The sequence below is a fragment of the Urocitellus parryii genome, chromosome 8, assembly GCF_045843805.1.
Source record: "Urocitellus parryii isolate mUroPar1 chromosome 8, mUroPar1.hap1, whole genome shotgun sequence".
NCBI lineage: Eukaryota > Metazoa > Chordata > Mammalia > Rodentia > Sciuridae > Urocitellus > Urocitellus parryii.
This window is the reverse complement of record NC_135538.1, coordinates 72,308,275-72,326,843: the sequence shown is the minus strand read 5'-3', so window position 1 is coordinate 72,326,843 and position 18,569 is coordinate 72,308,275. Positions and strand designations below refer to the sequence as shown.

General features: G+C 36.5%; 1 protein-coding gene and 1 non-coding gene across 3 annotated transcripts; both read left to right on the top strand.

The window, feature by feature from the left end:
• The first annotated feature begins 613 nt into the window (after nt 1–613).
• LOC113198261 (tigger transposable element-derived protein 2) lies at nt 614–18,538 on the top strand. Of its 2 annotated transcripts, XR_013344149.1 has the most exons (4): nt 614–686; nt 10,002–10,158; nt 12,453–12,944; nt 17,895–18,538. XR_013344149.1 is itself a non-coding variant. In XM_077801804.1 (2 exons), the coding sequence occupies exon 2, from the start codon at nt 4,162–4,164 to the stop codon at nt 5,077–5,079; it is 918 nt and encodes a 305-aa protein (XP_077657930.1). In that variant the 5' UTR covers nt 649–686; nt 3,779–4,161; the 3' UTR covers nt 5,080–5,212. The 2 variants fall into 2 exon arrangements, 1 of the variants encoding a protein (XP_077657930.1); XM_077801804.1 differs by lacking the exons at nt 10,002–10,158; nt 12,453–12,944; nt 17,895–18,538 and adding an exon at nt 3,779–5,212 and having other exon boundaries at nt 649–686.
• On the top strand, nt 14,358–14,461 carry LOC113198671 (U6 spliceosomal RNA). The gene has a single exon (XR_003302871.1). It is a non-coding gene; the product is annotated as a U6 spliceosomal RNA (small nuclear RNA).
• Nucleotides 18,539–18,569: the final 31 nt, after the last annotated feature.

Below are 18,569 nucleotides of genomic sequence, written 5' to 3'. Positions count from 1 at the left end.
TTGTGGCACAGTGGTAGAGTGCTTGCTTAAGCACATGTGAGGCACTGGGTTTGATCCTCAGCACCACATAAAATAAATAAATAAAATAAAGGTATTGTGTCATCTACAACTAAAACAAAATTTAACAAATGTAAGCATTAACAAGGATGAGCAAACCAGCATCCCTATTCATCTTGTTATCTTAATCATTACTGCATAATCTTGTGTTTAACAATCTGAAGGCCCTAACAGAAACGGCAGAGGATTAACTGTACACTTAAATTATTCTGTCCTTAAAGTAAGGGTAGACAGAGCCTTGACCTAAGTCTTCTTTTCTAATTTGTAATACTCCCCATTTTCATTAAATAAACACATATTTCTTGGCGATGGTCTCCTATTATTTGTAGAAAACATGAACATGAAACGGAAAGGTTATTTGAAGCTGGAAGGCTGAAGACAGGTCAATAGGAGAAAAGAGGGGAGGGGGAAATGTCCCTTGCAAAACTCCAGCCCACAAACCCCGCTGTGGCAGGTCAATCTCAGGAGGTAGAGGCTTGGGCAGGTGGAGCCTAGTTATCCCTGCGCCTCAGCACTGCAGCCTCCGAGATGTAGGTGGCGCTGCAGCGTGGGCCGGGTCGAGCGCGCTCGGCTTCTCTCTCTCGCAGGGGGCCGAGCAGTCGCAAGCGCGGAAAAGGGGTGACCCCGCGGTAGGTGAACGGTGGCGGTGGGTTTCCGGGTGGAGGGACGCTGGCTGGGAGTGGGCAGGGCCGTTGCTTCTTTCCAGTGTTACTGTCAGGTGCCGCGTACTTGGTTGCGTTGGTTCAGGCAGCCCGACCCTTCCATTCCGGGACTACGTGAGCCGCATGCCGGGTCTCGGAAGTATGCGGCCGCATAGAGCCCATTTCCCTGACCCTTGCGACTTTCTCTGCTGTTTGAGTCCCAGCTCACCAGGCTCTCTCATTTAGGGGAGTGTAGTTTTGTTATTTCACAAGATTCCCTTTTCTTTTGTAGCGGTGCGTTTTCAACCCCCTAGTACAGTGTCTGGAACTTAATTGACTGCAGTTTCTCCTGGAGGCTTCAAATGCACCTATCTTTGAGTAGGTCCTAAGTAATTAACGGAAGTGTAGGTACTACTTTGCGGGGAAGCCAAATAGGTTTTTCAGGATATCTGCAACAAGCCCTTGACAAAATATTTCTCCTTTTTTCAGGTACAATAAGTTCAAGAAATGGAAAGAGATTTTAAAAAAAAAAATTACACTGCAAAGAACATATAGGACCCATTTTTTTATTATTACAAATGTTGTTTTAATAACTCACACATGCAAAGTCCATGTTTTCTTTCAAGTCTAAAGTGAGATGGTATGAGGTGATGGAGTAAGGAGTGGGCTGGAAGTGGGGTGACCCTCCTAGCAAAGAGGCAATCACTTTGAGTTTGGGTTTCTCTTTGTTTAAAGGAGGATGGAGGATAAGATGACAGTAGTAACTTTTTCTGGAAATCTAAAATCTATTATGCTTTAAAAAATGTTTTCATTTAATTCGTATACATTCGCATCTGTTCTGTGCAATAGACAGTATTACTGCTTTCATAAAGGTGAAGTCTGGAAATCAGAAGTGAAACCTACTCAAAATCACAGTTTAGAAGTGGTAAAGTTGAAATTTGAGACTGTGCTAAATTCCCTCAAGCCATAAAGTCCTCTGATTGTCCCAAACCTGTTTGTACTAATTGAAATTATTTTTTTAAGTTATTCTGACCCAGATATCAAGATATCGTCTTATCTCCTTTTTTTTTTTTTTTTTTTACAATACAGTTCCTCATGTGTACTAATCATCAAGTTATTTAAGTATTAAGATACCTGGTATATGAAACTAAAATATATTTATACTCCCAATGAAATATTTTGTTTATTTTAAAATTTCCTGATTCTTCTAAAAAAAAAATAAGAATAAGTGCACCTGAATAGATTGTGCAGTCAGTAGTGCCTGATTTATTATTTTGCAAGTGGTCCTGCACACAAATTAGTCACCAAATTAATTAGGAGTGGTGCAATGTCAAATTTCTATCATTCCTGATATCCTGTGTGTGTGTGTGTGTTTTATGATTCCCCCATTTAAATCTAGATTCAAAATAAACAGATTATAAAAGGGAGTATAACTAAATATTTGTTAAGGTTATATGCAAATAAGTGCTAATAACTCCTGTGTGTGTTGGGGGGAAGTTGGAGAAAGTGATGGGAAGACTTAGAAAGTTCTGATGGAAGTATGCCTGATGTTAACTGGTTTTGTCTTAGGTATAGTTCACTTGAGTGGTAATATCAGTTATTGCTGTGTTTTTAACTTATAATTATTTTATTTTTTTGGTACCAGAGAATGAACCCAGGGCACTTAACCCACTGAACCATAACCCCAGCCCTTTTTATGTTTTTTGTTTTGTTTTGTTTTTTAATTTTGAGACAGGGTCTTCCTAAGTTTCTTGGGGCTTGCTAAGTTGCTGAGGCTGGCTTTGAAGTCTCTATCCTCCTGCATCAGCCTCCTAAGCTGCTGGGATTACAGGTGTGTGTCACTGCACCTGGCCTTAGCTTAAAATTTGTGCAACTTTTTGAAGTGGAACTTAACATTAGTTCTTCACTTGAAAATAGCAAGTCTGCTTTTACTTCAAGATTAAAAGTTTGCTTGTTGATATAGAACTTTGTTTCCCCCCCAAATCCTGGTGATTTATACATCTATGAAGAGTCAACTGAGATTTTTCATGCTGCACACTTGTTTATTCAACCAGTACATCTCTAATTCCCACATATACACAGTTCTGTGGGCCAGGCATGTACAGAAATACAGAAGAACCTTCTCTTATGGGAAAATATTTTATTCTTTTAATTTTTTATAACTACATATAACAAATTCTTTATGACCTCAGTAATCTGAGTGTTAAGAATTCTGTATTAGGAGCTGGGGCTGTGGCTCAGCGGTAGAGCACTCGTCTAACATGTGTGAAGCCCTGGGTTCAATCCTCAGCATCACAAAAATAAAATTAAAAAAGGTATTGTGTCCACCTATAACTAAAAAATATTTTTTTAAAAAGAATTCTGTATTAGATGTATAAATAAGTTCAGGACATTTAAAAAATAATCTAATGTATTTTTATACATATAACTATGTATTTGATGTGTAAATAAGTTTAGAAAACTTTGGGAGAACAATTGTAACATCTTCAGTTTCTGGCTCAAAACAGGAGAAAGGACCATAAAACTGAGATGTCTTCTTACTAAAGAATGCTAAAAATGAAAAATGTTACTTTCATTAACTCCAGAAAATATCAAAAACAACGGAAATTGTAGCATATTAAGTTTTTAAAAATATACATGTGGGTTTCCAGTCCAGGTGGTGTGTGTGTCTCTGTGTGTGTGTGTGTGTGTGTGTGTGTGTTGGGTGCTGGGGATCAAACCTAGCCTCTCACTCCTGCTAGGCAAGTGCTCTACCACTGAGCTATCCTCCAGCCCCAGTCCACATATTCTTTGTTATTTCTAGTGAAGAGTTTAGTTTAACATAAATGATGTATTATTAATAAGAATTTGGATATGGATGTTGCAATATAAGTGCTACCTTGATTGCTTATTTCCTTGATTCTTTATGAAGGAAAACTAGGTTCTTCTAAGGGAAAAAGAAGATCAAGGAATCTTGTAACTGATATTTAGCCATTACAATTCAAGTTAGAACCCCAGATAGTTTTTTAATAGACACATCTCATATTGGTTGAATTTCATGATATTAAACATTACTGCATCCCTTTAATTTTAAAATACAGGTTGAGCATCCCTAATCTGAAAGTCTGAAATACTCCAAAATTCAAAACTTATTGAGTGCCAACATGATGCCTCAAGTGGGAAATTCCACACTTAATCTCATATGACAGCTTGCAGTCAAGACACAGGTATACAACACAGCTTATTCATCATCCCCAAGGAAAATAAGACCCTCCTTGTCTTCAGCTGCAATATATCTTTTCTCCACACACCCAGATTCTCTCACAGAAGCACACCCTCAGAGGGTTATAAAATGACGTGTGCAGGCCCATTGTGCCAACAGCAGATTCCCCAACATGTTCCACATGGGGCCAAGACATACATGCGTTGTTAGCAGTAGTTTTTTGCATATTCTTTGCTCTACAGTGTAAAAATATTATTGAAAATGTCAAAAAGGCCTGCAGATGTCCCTGTGAGTAACAATGATAAGAAAAAGAGGAAGCATTTATGTTTATCTATAGCACAGAAAGTCAAGCTATTGGAAAAACTGGACAGTGGTATTAGTGTGAAACAACTTACAGAAGAGTATGGTGTTGGAATGACCACCATATATGACTTGAAGAAACAGAAGGATAAACTGCTGAAGTTCTATGCTGAAAGTGATGAACCAAAGTTAATGAAAAATAGAAAAACATTGCATAAAGCTAAGAATGAAGATCTTGATCGTGTGTTGAAAGAGTGGATCCGTCAGCGTCGCAATGAACACATGCCACTGAATGGTATGCTGATCATGAAACAAGCAAAGATCTATCATGATGAATTGAAAATTCAAGGAAACTGTGAATATTCAACAGGCTGGTTGCAGAAATTTAAGAAAAGACATGGTATTACATTTTTAAAGATTTGTGGTGATAAAACAGCTGCTAATAACAAAGCAACAGAGAAATTTATTGAAAAAGTGGATATCAAAAAAGTTTTTCATATCAATAATCAAGCTCCAGTTGTTCATTCATTGACCAATGGTGAAATACCTGAAATGGTTCTGCATCAAGGTGAATGTGATAATAGTGATGACAAAGGGGATGTTAACACTGCAGAGAAAGTGCCTGTGGAAAACATGGTCAGACTGTGTGATGGGCTTATTAAAGGTCTAGAGCAGCATGCATTCATAACAGAACAAGAAATCATGTCAATTTATAAAATCAAAGAGAGACTTCTGAGACAAAAACTGCTGCTAATGAGGCAGACAACCCTGGAGAAAACTTTTAAAAAAGCCACCCAGCACAATGCCTCCTCATCCCTACAGGAGCCACTTCCTGGCCCCTCGACAGCTTCTGATGATTCTTCTCACCTAAATAAATAAAATAGTGTACAACAGCCTTTTAATCAAACAATGTTGCAGGTGGAAACTGAAAGCTGCTATTGTTTAACAGCTGGTGCCACTGTGCTGCTTAGTTACCTTAAACATATTACTTCTTCACTATATTAATTGTATGTCCTGTTTTTTCCTGTTAGCACTTATGTGTGAATGAATACATTAAAATGATTGCTCTCTAGTAGCACGTGAATTCAGAGTGGAATGATGGTGATGCCAAATAGCCACAAATTGTCCATATGGGTAATTGAGATAGTGGCACCTTTGCTTTCTCATGGGTCAGTGTACACAGACTTTTTCATGTATAAAATTATTTAAAGTATTATGTGAAATTACCTTCAGTCTGTGATAAGGTACATATGAAGTATTAAATGAGTGTTTGTGGTTAGACTTGAGTTTTATCCCCTATCTCATTAAGTATACAAACATCCCAAAATTTAGATAAATTCAGAGACACATCTGGTCCCAAGCATTTCAGATAAGGGATATTCAACTTGTAGTGAAAATTTTGTTGGCTGTAATGTGTGTGTGTGTGTGTGTGTGTGTGTGTGTGTGTGTGTGTATTTTCCCCTCTGAATTCCTGACACATTGTCATTGCCATCCACACAGTGTTCATGATAAACTATGCTCTGAGGACTCTTCTTTGCTCTATAATAATGTGCTCTCCTTACCTACTCCCCTATTACCTTGTTTTTCTTCCCCATGAACAACTTTAATTCATTTTTATAGGATATCATTGTTTTAATGACATGGAGCTGTTTTCATCCCTTTGTGTCAGTTGCTGTTTAGAAAGCCTTGCCTTTGTAAATTTGCCTTTTTAGACCATCTTAGTATTTTTAATTTTTTTTAGTTGTATGTGGACACAATATATTTTCATGTGGTGCTGAGGATCAAACCCAGGGCCTCACACATGTTAGGCAAGCACTCTGCCACTGAGTCACAACTGCATTCCCTCTCCTAGTATTTTTATCTAATGTCCTAGTAGTAGTAAACTGAGCGTGTGGATTCTAGATTCTATCCTAACAGTATGGCCATATGTCAATCATTTCCTGCCTAATATTTCTTACAGATATATCCTGTTGGTAGACTGAAATGCTGTTTACACTTCACTATTTTTTTCCTTTTGAATTTTCTCTTTCCCCAACATTCCTATTCAAGTGTACTTTTTAATACAAGGAGAAACATCATTGATATCTGGCTTCAGCACTTGGTGGCCAGTATTTGTTACTTAACTTCTAAACACATTTGTCACATCTTCCATCCAATCATCATGATAGGAAGGTTCAAAGGGGTCTTTATTAGAAGAGAAGAGTGATGATAGTGGAAACAGTAGATTGCTGTCACAAGGTAGGAGAAATAGCAAAGGTATTTAGCATCATTCCCCCTACATTGTCCATTATTTTTAAAGATTGAGCCAAGATTGAAGAGAAAGTTTAAAAATATTTTAAGACTAAAGCAGAGTTGAATGTGGGTCCTTTGGGGGTAGTAACCAAGAAGTTCATGCAGGAAATGAGCATTTAATTGTACTATTTCTGCAACATAATGCCTCAGGTTTTTACTAACTTGGCCATAGTAAGTTTCAGCTGACTGAACAAATTTTAGGCGCTTTATGGAATTGCTTCAGATGTTGTCTGTAGTGAAGAAAACAGTGTTTCAGAAAATTAGTAATTTGTGTGTAGGAGAAATTTTAAAAACAAAGACCAAACAATTGCTGGTTACAGCTTGAATGGTGTTTTAAATGCTGATGAAACAGGTATACTCTACCAGTTTGTGACTTTCTTTTGTGCTTTATGACAGAGACGATATTTTAAAAGGAAGTAAACAGATTGGTAGTCGCTATATTCTGCTATAGAGTGTTTTGGACCACTCATCATTGGCAAGTCAGCTAACCCCCATTGCTTCAGAATTGTTCATTTGTTCTGTAATTAACAAGCCAACACACATGCCCAAATGATAACATTTTTTTTAGGGAATGGCTGAGTAGGGAATAGCTGAGTTAAGTTGACAAGAGAATGAAAGGAACAAAATGCGGTATCCTCTTGCCGGTAAGAAATCGCTTTGCCTACAACATATTTCCATGCTTGGATTGCATATAAGTTGAGTTTTTCCCATTGAATTGCACAGCCATTCTTCAGCCTTCAAATCCGGGATTATTCACACAGCAAAAGCTTGCTACTGGAGCCAGTTGCAGGAATAACTAAATTTAGACAAGGAAGAAAAAGGCTGAGAACATCAACATGAAGCAAACCATTGACATGGTTGTTGAGACCCAGTGGTCTGTAAAATCGTGTACAATAGTAATATGTTGGCAACTAACAGGCATAATTCCTGTAGAAACCTCTGAGGTACACGTGGAAAAAGATACCAACTCAACATGGTATTTGAACCAATCCTAGTTCTAAATTGCTACTGATTCTGGTATCCCCAAACAGCTATATTTTGAAGACTTCATGGCTACAAATAGCAATTTATTTCCCAAGTGTTTGCAGTACATGAAATTGCTACAGGGATTCTCACTTATTTAAAAATGGAACCAGAAAGCCATGATGGTAAGAAGATGATGACATCAGCAATGATAACTATAACATGTATGGGGACCAAGAGATAGAACAGCCAACAATGATCTAAAGCCTTTGCAAATATAGAACGTGGAGAATCCCTTCCCTTCAGGCAGATGTTTCTATGAGGTGTTTACCCTATTGAGTGGTATAGATTAATGTTTCAGGAGCATTGCAGCATAAAGTGTTTTGAAAAGCTAAGCACCTGATTTCCTCCAAGACTGTTAAGTTGCAAAAAAATGTTGCTTTTAAAGTATATAAAATAGAAGACTTAATAAAGAATATTTGTACAAAGCAACAATTAATGTTTAAATGTGAATTTTATTTTTTATTTTAGGTACCAGGGATTGAACTCGGGGGCACTCAACCACTGAGCCACATCCTCAACCCTATTTTTTGTATTTTATTTAGATACAGGCTCTCACTGAGTTGCTTAGCATTTTGCCTTTATAGAGGCTGGCTTTGAACTCAGGATCCTCCTATCTCAGCCTCCCGAGCCGGTATGGCCACTGTGCCCAGCTTAAATGTGAATGTCTGACTCTTATTGACTTTTATTGTCATTAATTTCAGTTTGGGAAAGGTTTTTTTTTTTTTTTTTTTTTTTTTTTTTTACCTCCTCCCTTTCAAACCCCGACTCCCACCACCACCACTATCCCAGTATTAGATGGCAGGAATGATACCTGGAAGAGAAAAACATTCTCAAATTGTTGACTATTCCAGCTAGGACAAAAGACACACTTCAATTTAATAGGATAAATTTAGAATAGCCATCTATTCTAAATTTATCCTATTAAATCTAAATATCCCTTCATCTCTTGATGAAGGGATATTTAGATTAAGGACATAGCAGAGGATGACCTTCCAGGGAGTTGCTAATAGACAGAGGGAGAGTGAATAGAAACAGCTGCTTCCTCTTCTGCTTGAGTGGGCCAGTGGAAAAAGGCAGAGGATGAGGGGAAATTAGGCCAGGGGTAAAGCTGTAGGAGATATTAAGCAAAGGAATGGTATAGTACTTCCCTCAGATGGGCTGTTGGAAGGTGAGAAAAAATGAAAAGAAGAGTAAATAAAGGAATGGATTACCCACTGGCCTCTCTTTCCCTTAGCCCTTTCTTCTTTTTCTTCTTTTTTTTTTCTAATTAGTTATGGATGGACACAATGCCTTTATTTTATATGTGGTGCTGAAAATCGAACCCAGTACCTCACACATGCTAGGCAAGTGCTCTACCACTGAGGCACAGCCCCAGCCCTGACTTCTTACAACAGGTAACAATCTGACTCAGACCAACAAACCATTCTCCAGACTTCTGCCCACTTTACTGGAGTTTAAGAGATGAAAAAATAATAGTAATAACCATTTTAGCAAACCAAACTTAAAGTGCCACTTACAATCACTTTTGATGCATACCTGGAATTCAAAAAAAAAAAAGAATGAGTAGGGCTGGGGCTGTAGCTCAGTGGCAGAGTGTTTGCCTAGCATGTGTGAGGCACTGGGTTTGATCCTCAACACTGCATAAAAAAATAAATAAAGGCATGCTCTCCATCTACAACTATTAAAAAAAAATTTAAATGAGTATAAGAATGATCTTTTAAATTTGTTCTAACTAGCCATACATGACAGTAGAATGCATTTTTGACACATCACACACAAATGGAGTATAACTTCTCATTCTTGTTGTACATGATGTAGAGTTACACAGATCATGTAATATATGCACACAGGGTAATGTACAATTCATTCTGCTCCTACCACCATGCCCCTTTCCCTCTCTTCACTCCCCTTTGTCTAGTCCAAATTACCTCTATTTTTCCCCGGCCCTTATTATGAATTAGCATCCACATATTAGAGAAAACATTCATCCTTTGGTTCTTTGGGATTGGCTTATTTTGCTTAGCATAATATTCTCCAGTTCCATCCATTTATCAGTAAATGCCATAATTTCATTATTCTTTAAGGCTGAGTAATATTGCATTGTGTATATATCACAATTTCTTGATCCATTCATCTATTGAAGGGCACATCAGTTGGTTCCATAGTTTAGCTATTGTGAATTGAGCTGCTATAAACATTGATGTGGCTGTGTCACTATAATATACTGATTTTAAGTCCTTTGGGTATATGCTCAGGAGTGGGATAACTGGATCAAGTGGTGGTTCCATTCCAAGTTTTCTGAGGAATCCCCATACTGCTTTCCATAGTGGTTGCCCCAATTTGCAGTTCACTGGCAATGTATGAGTGTACCTTTTTCTCCACATTCTTGCCAACATTTATTGTTGCTTGTATAAGAAATATTTTTTAAAAGAGGTTTATCAAAGAAACAAGTATGAAGGAATAATGTATTACTTTATTTTTAGGTAATAAATCGCATTAGTCAAGATGTCTTCAGCACCTGAGCCACCAACACTTAAAAAGGAATCACCCAAAGAGAAAGACTTTCCAAATCCAGGGCTCAGAGGGGTACGCACGACGACCTTATTTCGAGCTGTGAATCCAGAGCTCTTCATTAAGCCTGTAAGATAATACATAATCCAGGATAAGACTTTATGTTTAATTAGGCTATCTGAAATGGAAAGTTCTTTTTCTGTAGCATTTGATTTTATCATGGAAAGTTTCTATCAGTAAGTCCTCTCTATGAATAAAAGCAAGTGAAAAAAATTTTTTAAATCCTGTTTCATGTATAAATACACAGATTAAAATGAAGTATTTTGAGGGCATTTGAGAATTATAATGGAAAATGATTATTTTAATGGATCAGCTTCTCAAGATAACATATTAATTTAATTATTGCACTATTTTGAAGGTAATTCTTTTTTTAAAAAAATATTTATTTTTTTAAAAGTTGTAGTTGGACACAATATCTTTATTTATTTATTTTTATGTGGTGTCCGGGTTTGAACTAGGGCCTCGCCTGTGCTAGGCGAGCGCTCTACCACTGAGCCAGAACCCCAGCCTGAAGGTAATTCTTATAGTTTGATCATGTACTATTTGGTAAATAAGACCTTTCTTTGTTTTTTTTTTTTTTTTAAAGAGAGAGAATTTTTTTAATATTTATTTTTCAGTTTTTCGGCGGACACAACATCTTTGTTTGTATGTGGTACTGAGGATCGAACCCAGGCCGCACTCATGCCAGGCGAGCGGGCTACCGCTTGAGCCACATCCCCAGCCCCAAGACCTTCCTTTGAAACAAACAAAAATGGAAATTCATTGTTCTTACTGCATTTCCAGCTTTTATTAATCATTATTTAAGCAATTTTACATTTTGTGAAAAAAATCCAAACCATACATTTGCACGCTGTCATGGAGATAGAAAATCTTTTATATTCTTCTGTAAATTAATGAATATATTTGATTGATGAATTTTATTTTTAAATAAATGTAAATTCTATTTTATAAGTAAATGAAATCAAATTATATTAAATCTGATTAGAGGGCTGGGGATGTGGCTCAAGTGGTAGCACGCTCGCCTAGCATGCGTGTGGCCCGGGTTCGATCCTCAGCACCACATACAAAACAAAGATGTTGTGTCCGCCGAAAACTAAAAATTAAATATTAAAAAAAATTCTCTCTCTCTCTCTCTCTCCCTCTCTCACTGTCTCTTTAAAAAAATAAATAAATCTGATTAGAATTTTAATAGCAGTTGCCAATGTAAGCTGTTTTAAAGCTAAATAGGTCAACTTAATTAAATTAAGATAGATTGTTTTAAAGACCAAACTAATGTGTTTTTTAAATTGCCAATAGAATTTCAAGAATTGCAAATTTAAACTGCTCTGAGTTTGCAGCTTTTTTAAAGATATTCATTCAAGTCAAAAACTTTAACTCTTATTCTTTAGCAATTACGATTTGAAGTAGTACAATAGTCACCCCTTACCCCTTATCTGAGTTTTTGCTTTTCAGAGTTTCAGTTATACACTGTCAGCCATGGGCCCAAAATATTAATAGACAAAACATTACTCTGGAAACTCCTGTATTTAATTTTTTTTTAAAGAGAGAGTGAGAGAGGGGAGAGAGAGAGAGAGAGAATTTTTAATATTTATTTATTTATTTTCTCGTTCTCGGCGGACACAACATCTTTGTTGGTATGTGGTGCTGAGGATCAAACCCGGGCCACACGCATGCCAGGCGAGCACGCTACCACTTGAACCACATCTCCAGCCCAACTCCTGTATTTAAAAGTTTTTTATTTTATTTTATTTTATTCAAGGCTACATTGCTTTGCTTCTATGGTCTTGGGTCTTCCACTAGTACATCAAAGTTATTATAACAGTATAATATCTGTTCTAGTCACTAAATTTAGACTCCCAGAAAAGTGTGCACATTATTATTACTTCTATGCCTAAAATAGGTTATAAAAGGCTTTTTGACAGTTATACATGTCTTGGGCAAGAAAAACACCTTCTGTTCTTCATTCCTCACTTTCTAATTAAATAAGCTACTATGAGATTTGAAAGTGGAAAGACTTGGACAAGATAAATTAAGCAACTTCTTTGCATCACATAGATACCACTGAAGACTCCGTACCAGACCAATGTCCATGCCTCACTCCTCTCTCACGTGTCACCTTCCTGAGGGTGGAGATCTAAGATGTCCAGGCTGTAGAGTGGAGAAGCAGGAATCTTCTATAATCTGTAAACAAGAGTCAAGCTAATTGAATAAATAATTGAGTAAATGATAATTGAAATATTGCCATAGGAATGCTAGCCTGGTAATAAAGACTTGGTGTGTCAAGAGGAGAATGCAACAGACAGCTGAATCTCCTCAAATTATTGTCCTAATGAGACTTTATATTTTTTTTTTTTCTTTGACAGAACAAACCTGTGATGGCTTTTGGATTGGTCACCCTTTCACTTTGTGTGGCTTATATTGGTTATCTACATGCAACACAAGAGAATAAAAAGGACCTCTATGAAGCAATTGATAGTGAAGGGCACAGTTATATGAGGAGAAAAACTTCTAAATGGGATTAAAGGGCTGGTTACTGCACTGGAACTTTATTAAAGGCTCTGAAATCTTCAAATGAAAGCTTTTCGAGTGTACATAATCATATTTCTTATTCTAGAATATGTTAATGAGAAGGGAGCAGTTGTAGCCAAATGACTACAGTAAATTTTTTCCCTATACAGCTGCAGCCACTGTCTTATTTTCTTTCCACAGAAAGAGCATCTGAGTATTTCTCTTTTATTAAATCCTCTTTTTTTAAAAAAGACTTGAGGATAGAGTCATTTTTGTTAATTATTGAGCTCTGTGTGATAAAAGTACTCAGTGCTGTTAAGTGTGCATGGACATTTTAATGTTTTAAGGTGAGTCGTGCTTTGTAGCTATTATGAGAGCTTTGTTTTGTTCTGTTGCATGCAAAGAAAATGTGCATGTTCTACATGGCATAGAAGCTGTATTTGTAAGGAAGGAGAAATCATAACTTTAAATCCTGAAGTCAACATTAAGGTATGAGAAATGAAAACTGAGTTTGACTCTGACAAATAGTTCTTACAGTCACAGATGGCTCCTATATTTTGGTTTCATTTTCAACTGTTTTTGGTTCAGAATTGTATTTAAGTTAAAAAGATATCCCCCTCAGTTACTAAAATAATGATTGAGAGAATAATACCAAGTAATTGAAATTTTTCTTTTTTAAAAAAGGTTATGAGGTATTTATTTGACTATAACTAGATGCTACTTGTTTAGTTTCTATGATGTTATAAGCACAAGACCAAGTATTCTTCTAATTATTTAAAACTACTCAATAGATGAGAAATAGACAAGGTTTTCTTACTATGCTAGGCTTCCTTATATAATTTTAATCTTCCTGATAAGGTTCTGGACCTGTTTCATTGTTAGATATTTGCCCCTTTCTTCAAATTACTGTAGTTGAGGCTCAGCAGTAAATCTCATCCCTGAAGTTTTGTTTCTTTTGTTATTACCAAGTAATAATAATAGCACAGGCAGTTTGTCTTCATCACATTGGTTTTAATTTCTATCTCTTCAAGTTTTGCAAGGTATGTAAAGATGCAGTTATGTCTGAATTTGTAGGTGTTAAAGAACATAGCCATTTGTGTTTATCTACATGGATCTAATTAAATCTTTATCACTAAGCCCTAAATATTTCTTTGCTATACCTCTCCATATAGTATACTTTGTATCATTTAAAATGCACTTATATGATACAAGTGCCTTTTAATTTAAACACCTTTTGCTTTTGATTTTCTGTGTATTTTGATTATCATAGAACTAGGATTCTTCTGTTTTTAGCTTATGTACTTATTGTCATGTTGCCATCTTTTAGAAGTCTTTTATGATTCAAGAAAATAAGTTCACATTCAGTATAAGGGGAGATATTACTTGGGTGAACAATTATCGCAGTCCAGAAGGGCCACAAAACTATATATTATGAAGCCTTAAGCCATGTCTGTGTGAAGGAAACAGGGTAGCAACAGATACAGTCAAGCACAAAGCTGTGGAAATTATTGTGAGGGAAGAATCACACTGAGTTTTAGGAATGAATACCTAATTATAAGACTTCCTACAGGCTGGTTACAGGTTATATCATTCTTTGTGTGAGCAGAGTGTCAAAGGCAATGTATTAATGTTTTCATTCATTTTCTGTTGAATGGGCATAACAACCCCAAATAGAGTACCCTTTGAAATAGTTATAGGATTTTGAACATTGGACTTCACCTAGTCCAGTTCTGTCAATTTACAGTTAAGATAACCACTGAGTGTTCACTTTGGCAGCACATATATTAAAATTGGAATGATATAGAGATTAGCATGGCCCCTGCCCAAGGATGATGCACAAATCTGTGAAGCATTCCATATTTTTATGATTAAAATTATTTTTTACTCCTTAAAAAAAAAAAGATAACCAGCTAAGAAGAGTTAAAAGATTTACCCAATATCTCCAGTAATTCTCAGGACAGGAACCTGAATGTCCTTGCTCCAAAAGTCTAGGGAATCTTTTCAACATATTAAACTCCTCTTATGTATAAAAATCCATGTAATAATTAAGTAGTTATATTAGCCCTTAAACATAAGATATTTGAGTCTTAAATAAAAAAAACCCTATATTTTAGAACACAAATATGAAAAAGATTATTAATTGCCAACTCCCCCACAAGATTATCAGAACAAATTGTTGATCAAACAAAACTAAGTTTATTAAACCTACTGCACTAAGAAGCCTCTTTATCATAAAGTCAGTTGTGTTTAAGAATGGGATATGAGATAGTCAGAGGAAGATATTTACAGTGCTTTGGAATCTGAGTTCAAAGGGATATATATGTGTGTGTGTGTGTGTGTGTGTGTGTGTGTGTGTGTGTGTGTGTACGGAGAGATAGACATATACCTATCTATATATTATTTTTAAATAACTTTTAAATAACTTGTTCAGGGAACAGTGTGGTAATCTGCTTGAGTGGGAAAAACTGACATAAGTTATGTTTTGAAGCAAGTCTTGGTAAGTAAACTATTGTTTAATAAAGGGCAAGTGGCCTTTTTTGCCCAAAGGAGTAATCTTTTGTTGTGAGAGGAGAACTAGTTGCCTCAAATCAGTGAGGTGTTGAATTGGTAAATTGGTTTCTAAGAATTTCTTAAAGCAAACAGTGAAGTAAGTTATTTATTGGCTTTACCACTTTATCTTCCATAAGGTGACAGATCCTTCTAGTTTACCAGGCAATGAGGGGTTCTTGGGATGCAGAACTTTAAAACAGGGACAGCTCCAGATCAATCAAAACCAATTGGTTATTCTTCCTTCTGGGCAGAAATTTCCAGGAATAGATAAGAGAATCAAATTGATACAAGTGACCTCTATTCTCAATCCAGACAATTAACTTTGTGGATATAGTGGTTTCAATTTTTGGTAGGAATTCATCTCCTTTTAAATTCCTCTCCCAGTCCCAATTAACCATTTTCCTGAAGTCAATCCTGGCACCATTTGATAGAGTTTAAGTCTTCAGCCAGTTACTATCAGGTCATACAAGTCAATATAAATGTGATTCATAAAGGAATTACAGTGAACTGTCTTTAACACGCTATGCCATTAACATAGACCAAACAGGTTTATGTCTTTCTACAATGTCAGAATTTATTGAATAACTATAAATTCACAGGCTAAACCACTTTCATCAGTGGCAAATCACTAAACACTTGTGGATCACCTGGTAGTCATAAACTGGGCAATCCCAGCTTCTTTTATTCCAGTCTTAATTTTTTTCTTTCTTCCTTTTTTTTTTTTTTTTGTGGTACCAGGGATTGAATTCAGGGGTACTCTACCACTGAGTCACATCCTTAGCCCTATTTTGTATTTTATTTAGAGACAGGGTCTCACTGAGTTGCTTAGCACCTCACCATTGCTGAGGCTGGCTTTGAACTCCTGATCCTCCTGTCTCAGCCTCCCCAGCCACTTGGATTACAGGCGTGTGCCATAGAGCCTGGCCCAGTCTTAATTTTATATAATTTACATATATATGTATGTATATGTGTGTGTATATACATATATGTGTATATAAACATATGTGTGTATGTATGTATGCATGTATATGTGTATGTGTGTGTGTGTGTGTATATATATATATATATATATATATATATATATATATATTTTTTTTTTTTTTTTTAGGCCAGAAGCTGAACTGAAAGCAAAGGCAAAGCAGAAGATATGAATGCAAAGAGTTACTATAGGTAGATAAGAAAATGAACCAGCCAAATAACTTGTTCAAGGCACATACATGTCAATGCACAGGAACTTATTCTATGTCAAGGTCTTGAGAAGGCAGTTTCACAGTGTCAGTTTGAGATGTAAGCTTGGAGTATTCATGGTCCACACAGGCAGGAGAAACCACACTCTGCTAAAGCCAAAGCACAGAGCTTTGGACATTCTTCACTCTGGTGATTTTCCTGAGCAAGGCTCATGATGAGTGAGTAACAGGGTCAGGGTGCCATCATGTTCGGTTTTGCGGGGGGCTCCTGTTTTTATGGGTCTCAAGTGAGGTTTCATCCTTCAGTGGTCTGCTGTGTTTGATAATCTCATAGGCCTGTTTTTTTTCTATATGAGCTCAATATGCCTATGCATCTATGTACTTCTGATAAATTTTAAAAATTCACAGGTAGTCATTTTTATTGGCACAATTAACATATCAGTTTGTGTCTTATGGTTGTTCTGGGCAGATGGTGGTTGTTTACTTACACAAACAAGGTGTAAAGTCATTCCACCTTAGCACTGAAATTCAAAATGGAAGTGTTTATAGCAAACTACTGCTTTATAAAATGTTGGAATAACTTTCAGTTTGCAGCTAGCAGCTATGAGCAGCTCAGAGTGCTAGGAAAACCTACGCTCATACAGGCCTGACAGGAATACTTGCAAGGGCACTCTGCTCTAGTGAGCCGTCAGTAACCACATCCGCAGTGCTTGAAGTTAGCATTGTCAAGTTACAAGGCAAGGAAACTGATAGTTAGGTGCTTCAGGGCATGAAACCCCCAACTCATAAGGTCCCCTATCCTAGGGAAAATGATCCTTCCAATCTGCCTTCCACTGCAAAGCAATATTTAGAGCTTCCTCATAGTGCAGCTACATTAATAATAAGATGATTGGTTTCTAGATGTTATATAACCTGCTTTCTTATGTATGATTGGAAGATGCATTCTATATTAATTGTAATCACTTCTGCATTAAACAAGCTGGTTGGACTCAACTGCGATTGTCACCTGCCAGCTCTCACTAAACTCCCAGTGTCTGTGTGTTGACTCCACGCCTCTACTCCCCAGGACTGAGGTAGCCGAGTGACCAATTGATCACACCAGTGACCAGAACACATACAATAAAATGGAGGAACACAGTCTTAAGCACAGCTTGAAAACTGTTATTCTATACATCATGGAGAACTCAGAGCAGAGCAGAGCCTGCTTTTGTAACTTTTGTGACAAACTTAGTCCGGGGTAAATCATTTAGTTCTCACCAGGGTCCAATGGGAGTTCTATTGTTGAAATTAATTTCATTGATGACATCAATTCAAGATCAGTCCTGCCTGGTAGATGCTGTGTACTACTTTGTTGGACAACTTTTAAAAATTTAGTCACTTAGTATAATCAGGTTGCACAGATGTTTGTAATAGTCAGAATTTCTAAGAATGTTTTTCTAAAATTATAGGTACAAATTAATTAGCTAGGTTATTTTAAAAACCAGGCTTAGTCATTTTGAATACTGACTTATGGACTAATTTTTCCTTTAATATACTGTGATATTTATGTTTTATTGCCAGGTCACCAAAGCATCACATTTATAAATAACCTGAAAAAAATAAGAAACTACCTTGGTCTTGAAAGAAATTCATTCTTTTTTGTTTGTTTGTTTGGAAGAGCTGGATACTGGAGATTGAACCCAAAGACTCTTTACCACCAAGTCACATTCCCACCCTTTTTTAATTTTTTTTAATTTAAGACAGAGTCTTGCTAAATTGCTGACACTGGCTTTCAACTTGACAATTTTCCTGCCTCAGCTTCCTGGGCCACTGGGATTACAGACGTGTGCCACTACAACCAGCTAAAAATCCATTCTTTAAAAAAAATTTTTTAAACAAAGTGTCATCAGCTGAATAATGTTCTCCTCCTTTGCAATGATGTCCAGATTCTAATCTCTGATGCCTTTTGTGAATATATTACTATATATAGGGACTTTGCAGATGTGATCAAGCTTTGAATTTTGAGATGCGGAAATCATCCTAGATTACCTCAATGGGACTATTGTAATCTCCAAGGTCCTTAGAGGGAGGCAGAAGATCAGAGGAGGAATCAATGTCACCAGGGAAGCTGGAAGAAAAAGGCAATATGATCCAAAGCCATGGACCCAAGGAATGTGGATGGCTTTCAGAAGCTAGAAAAATCAAGGAAAGAGATTCTCCCCTAATGCCTCCAGAAGGAACCAGAAATGTCCCTAA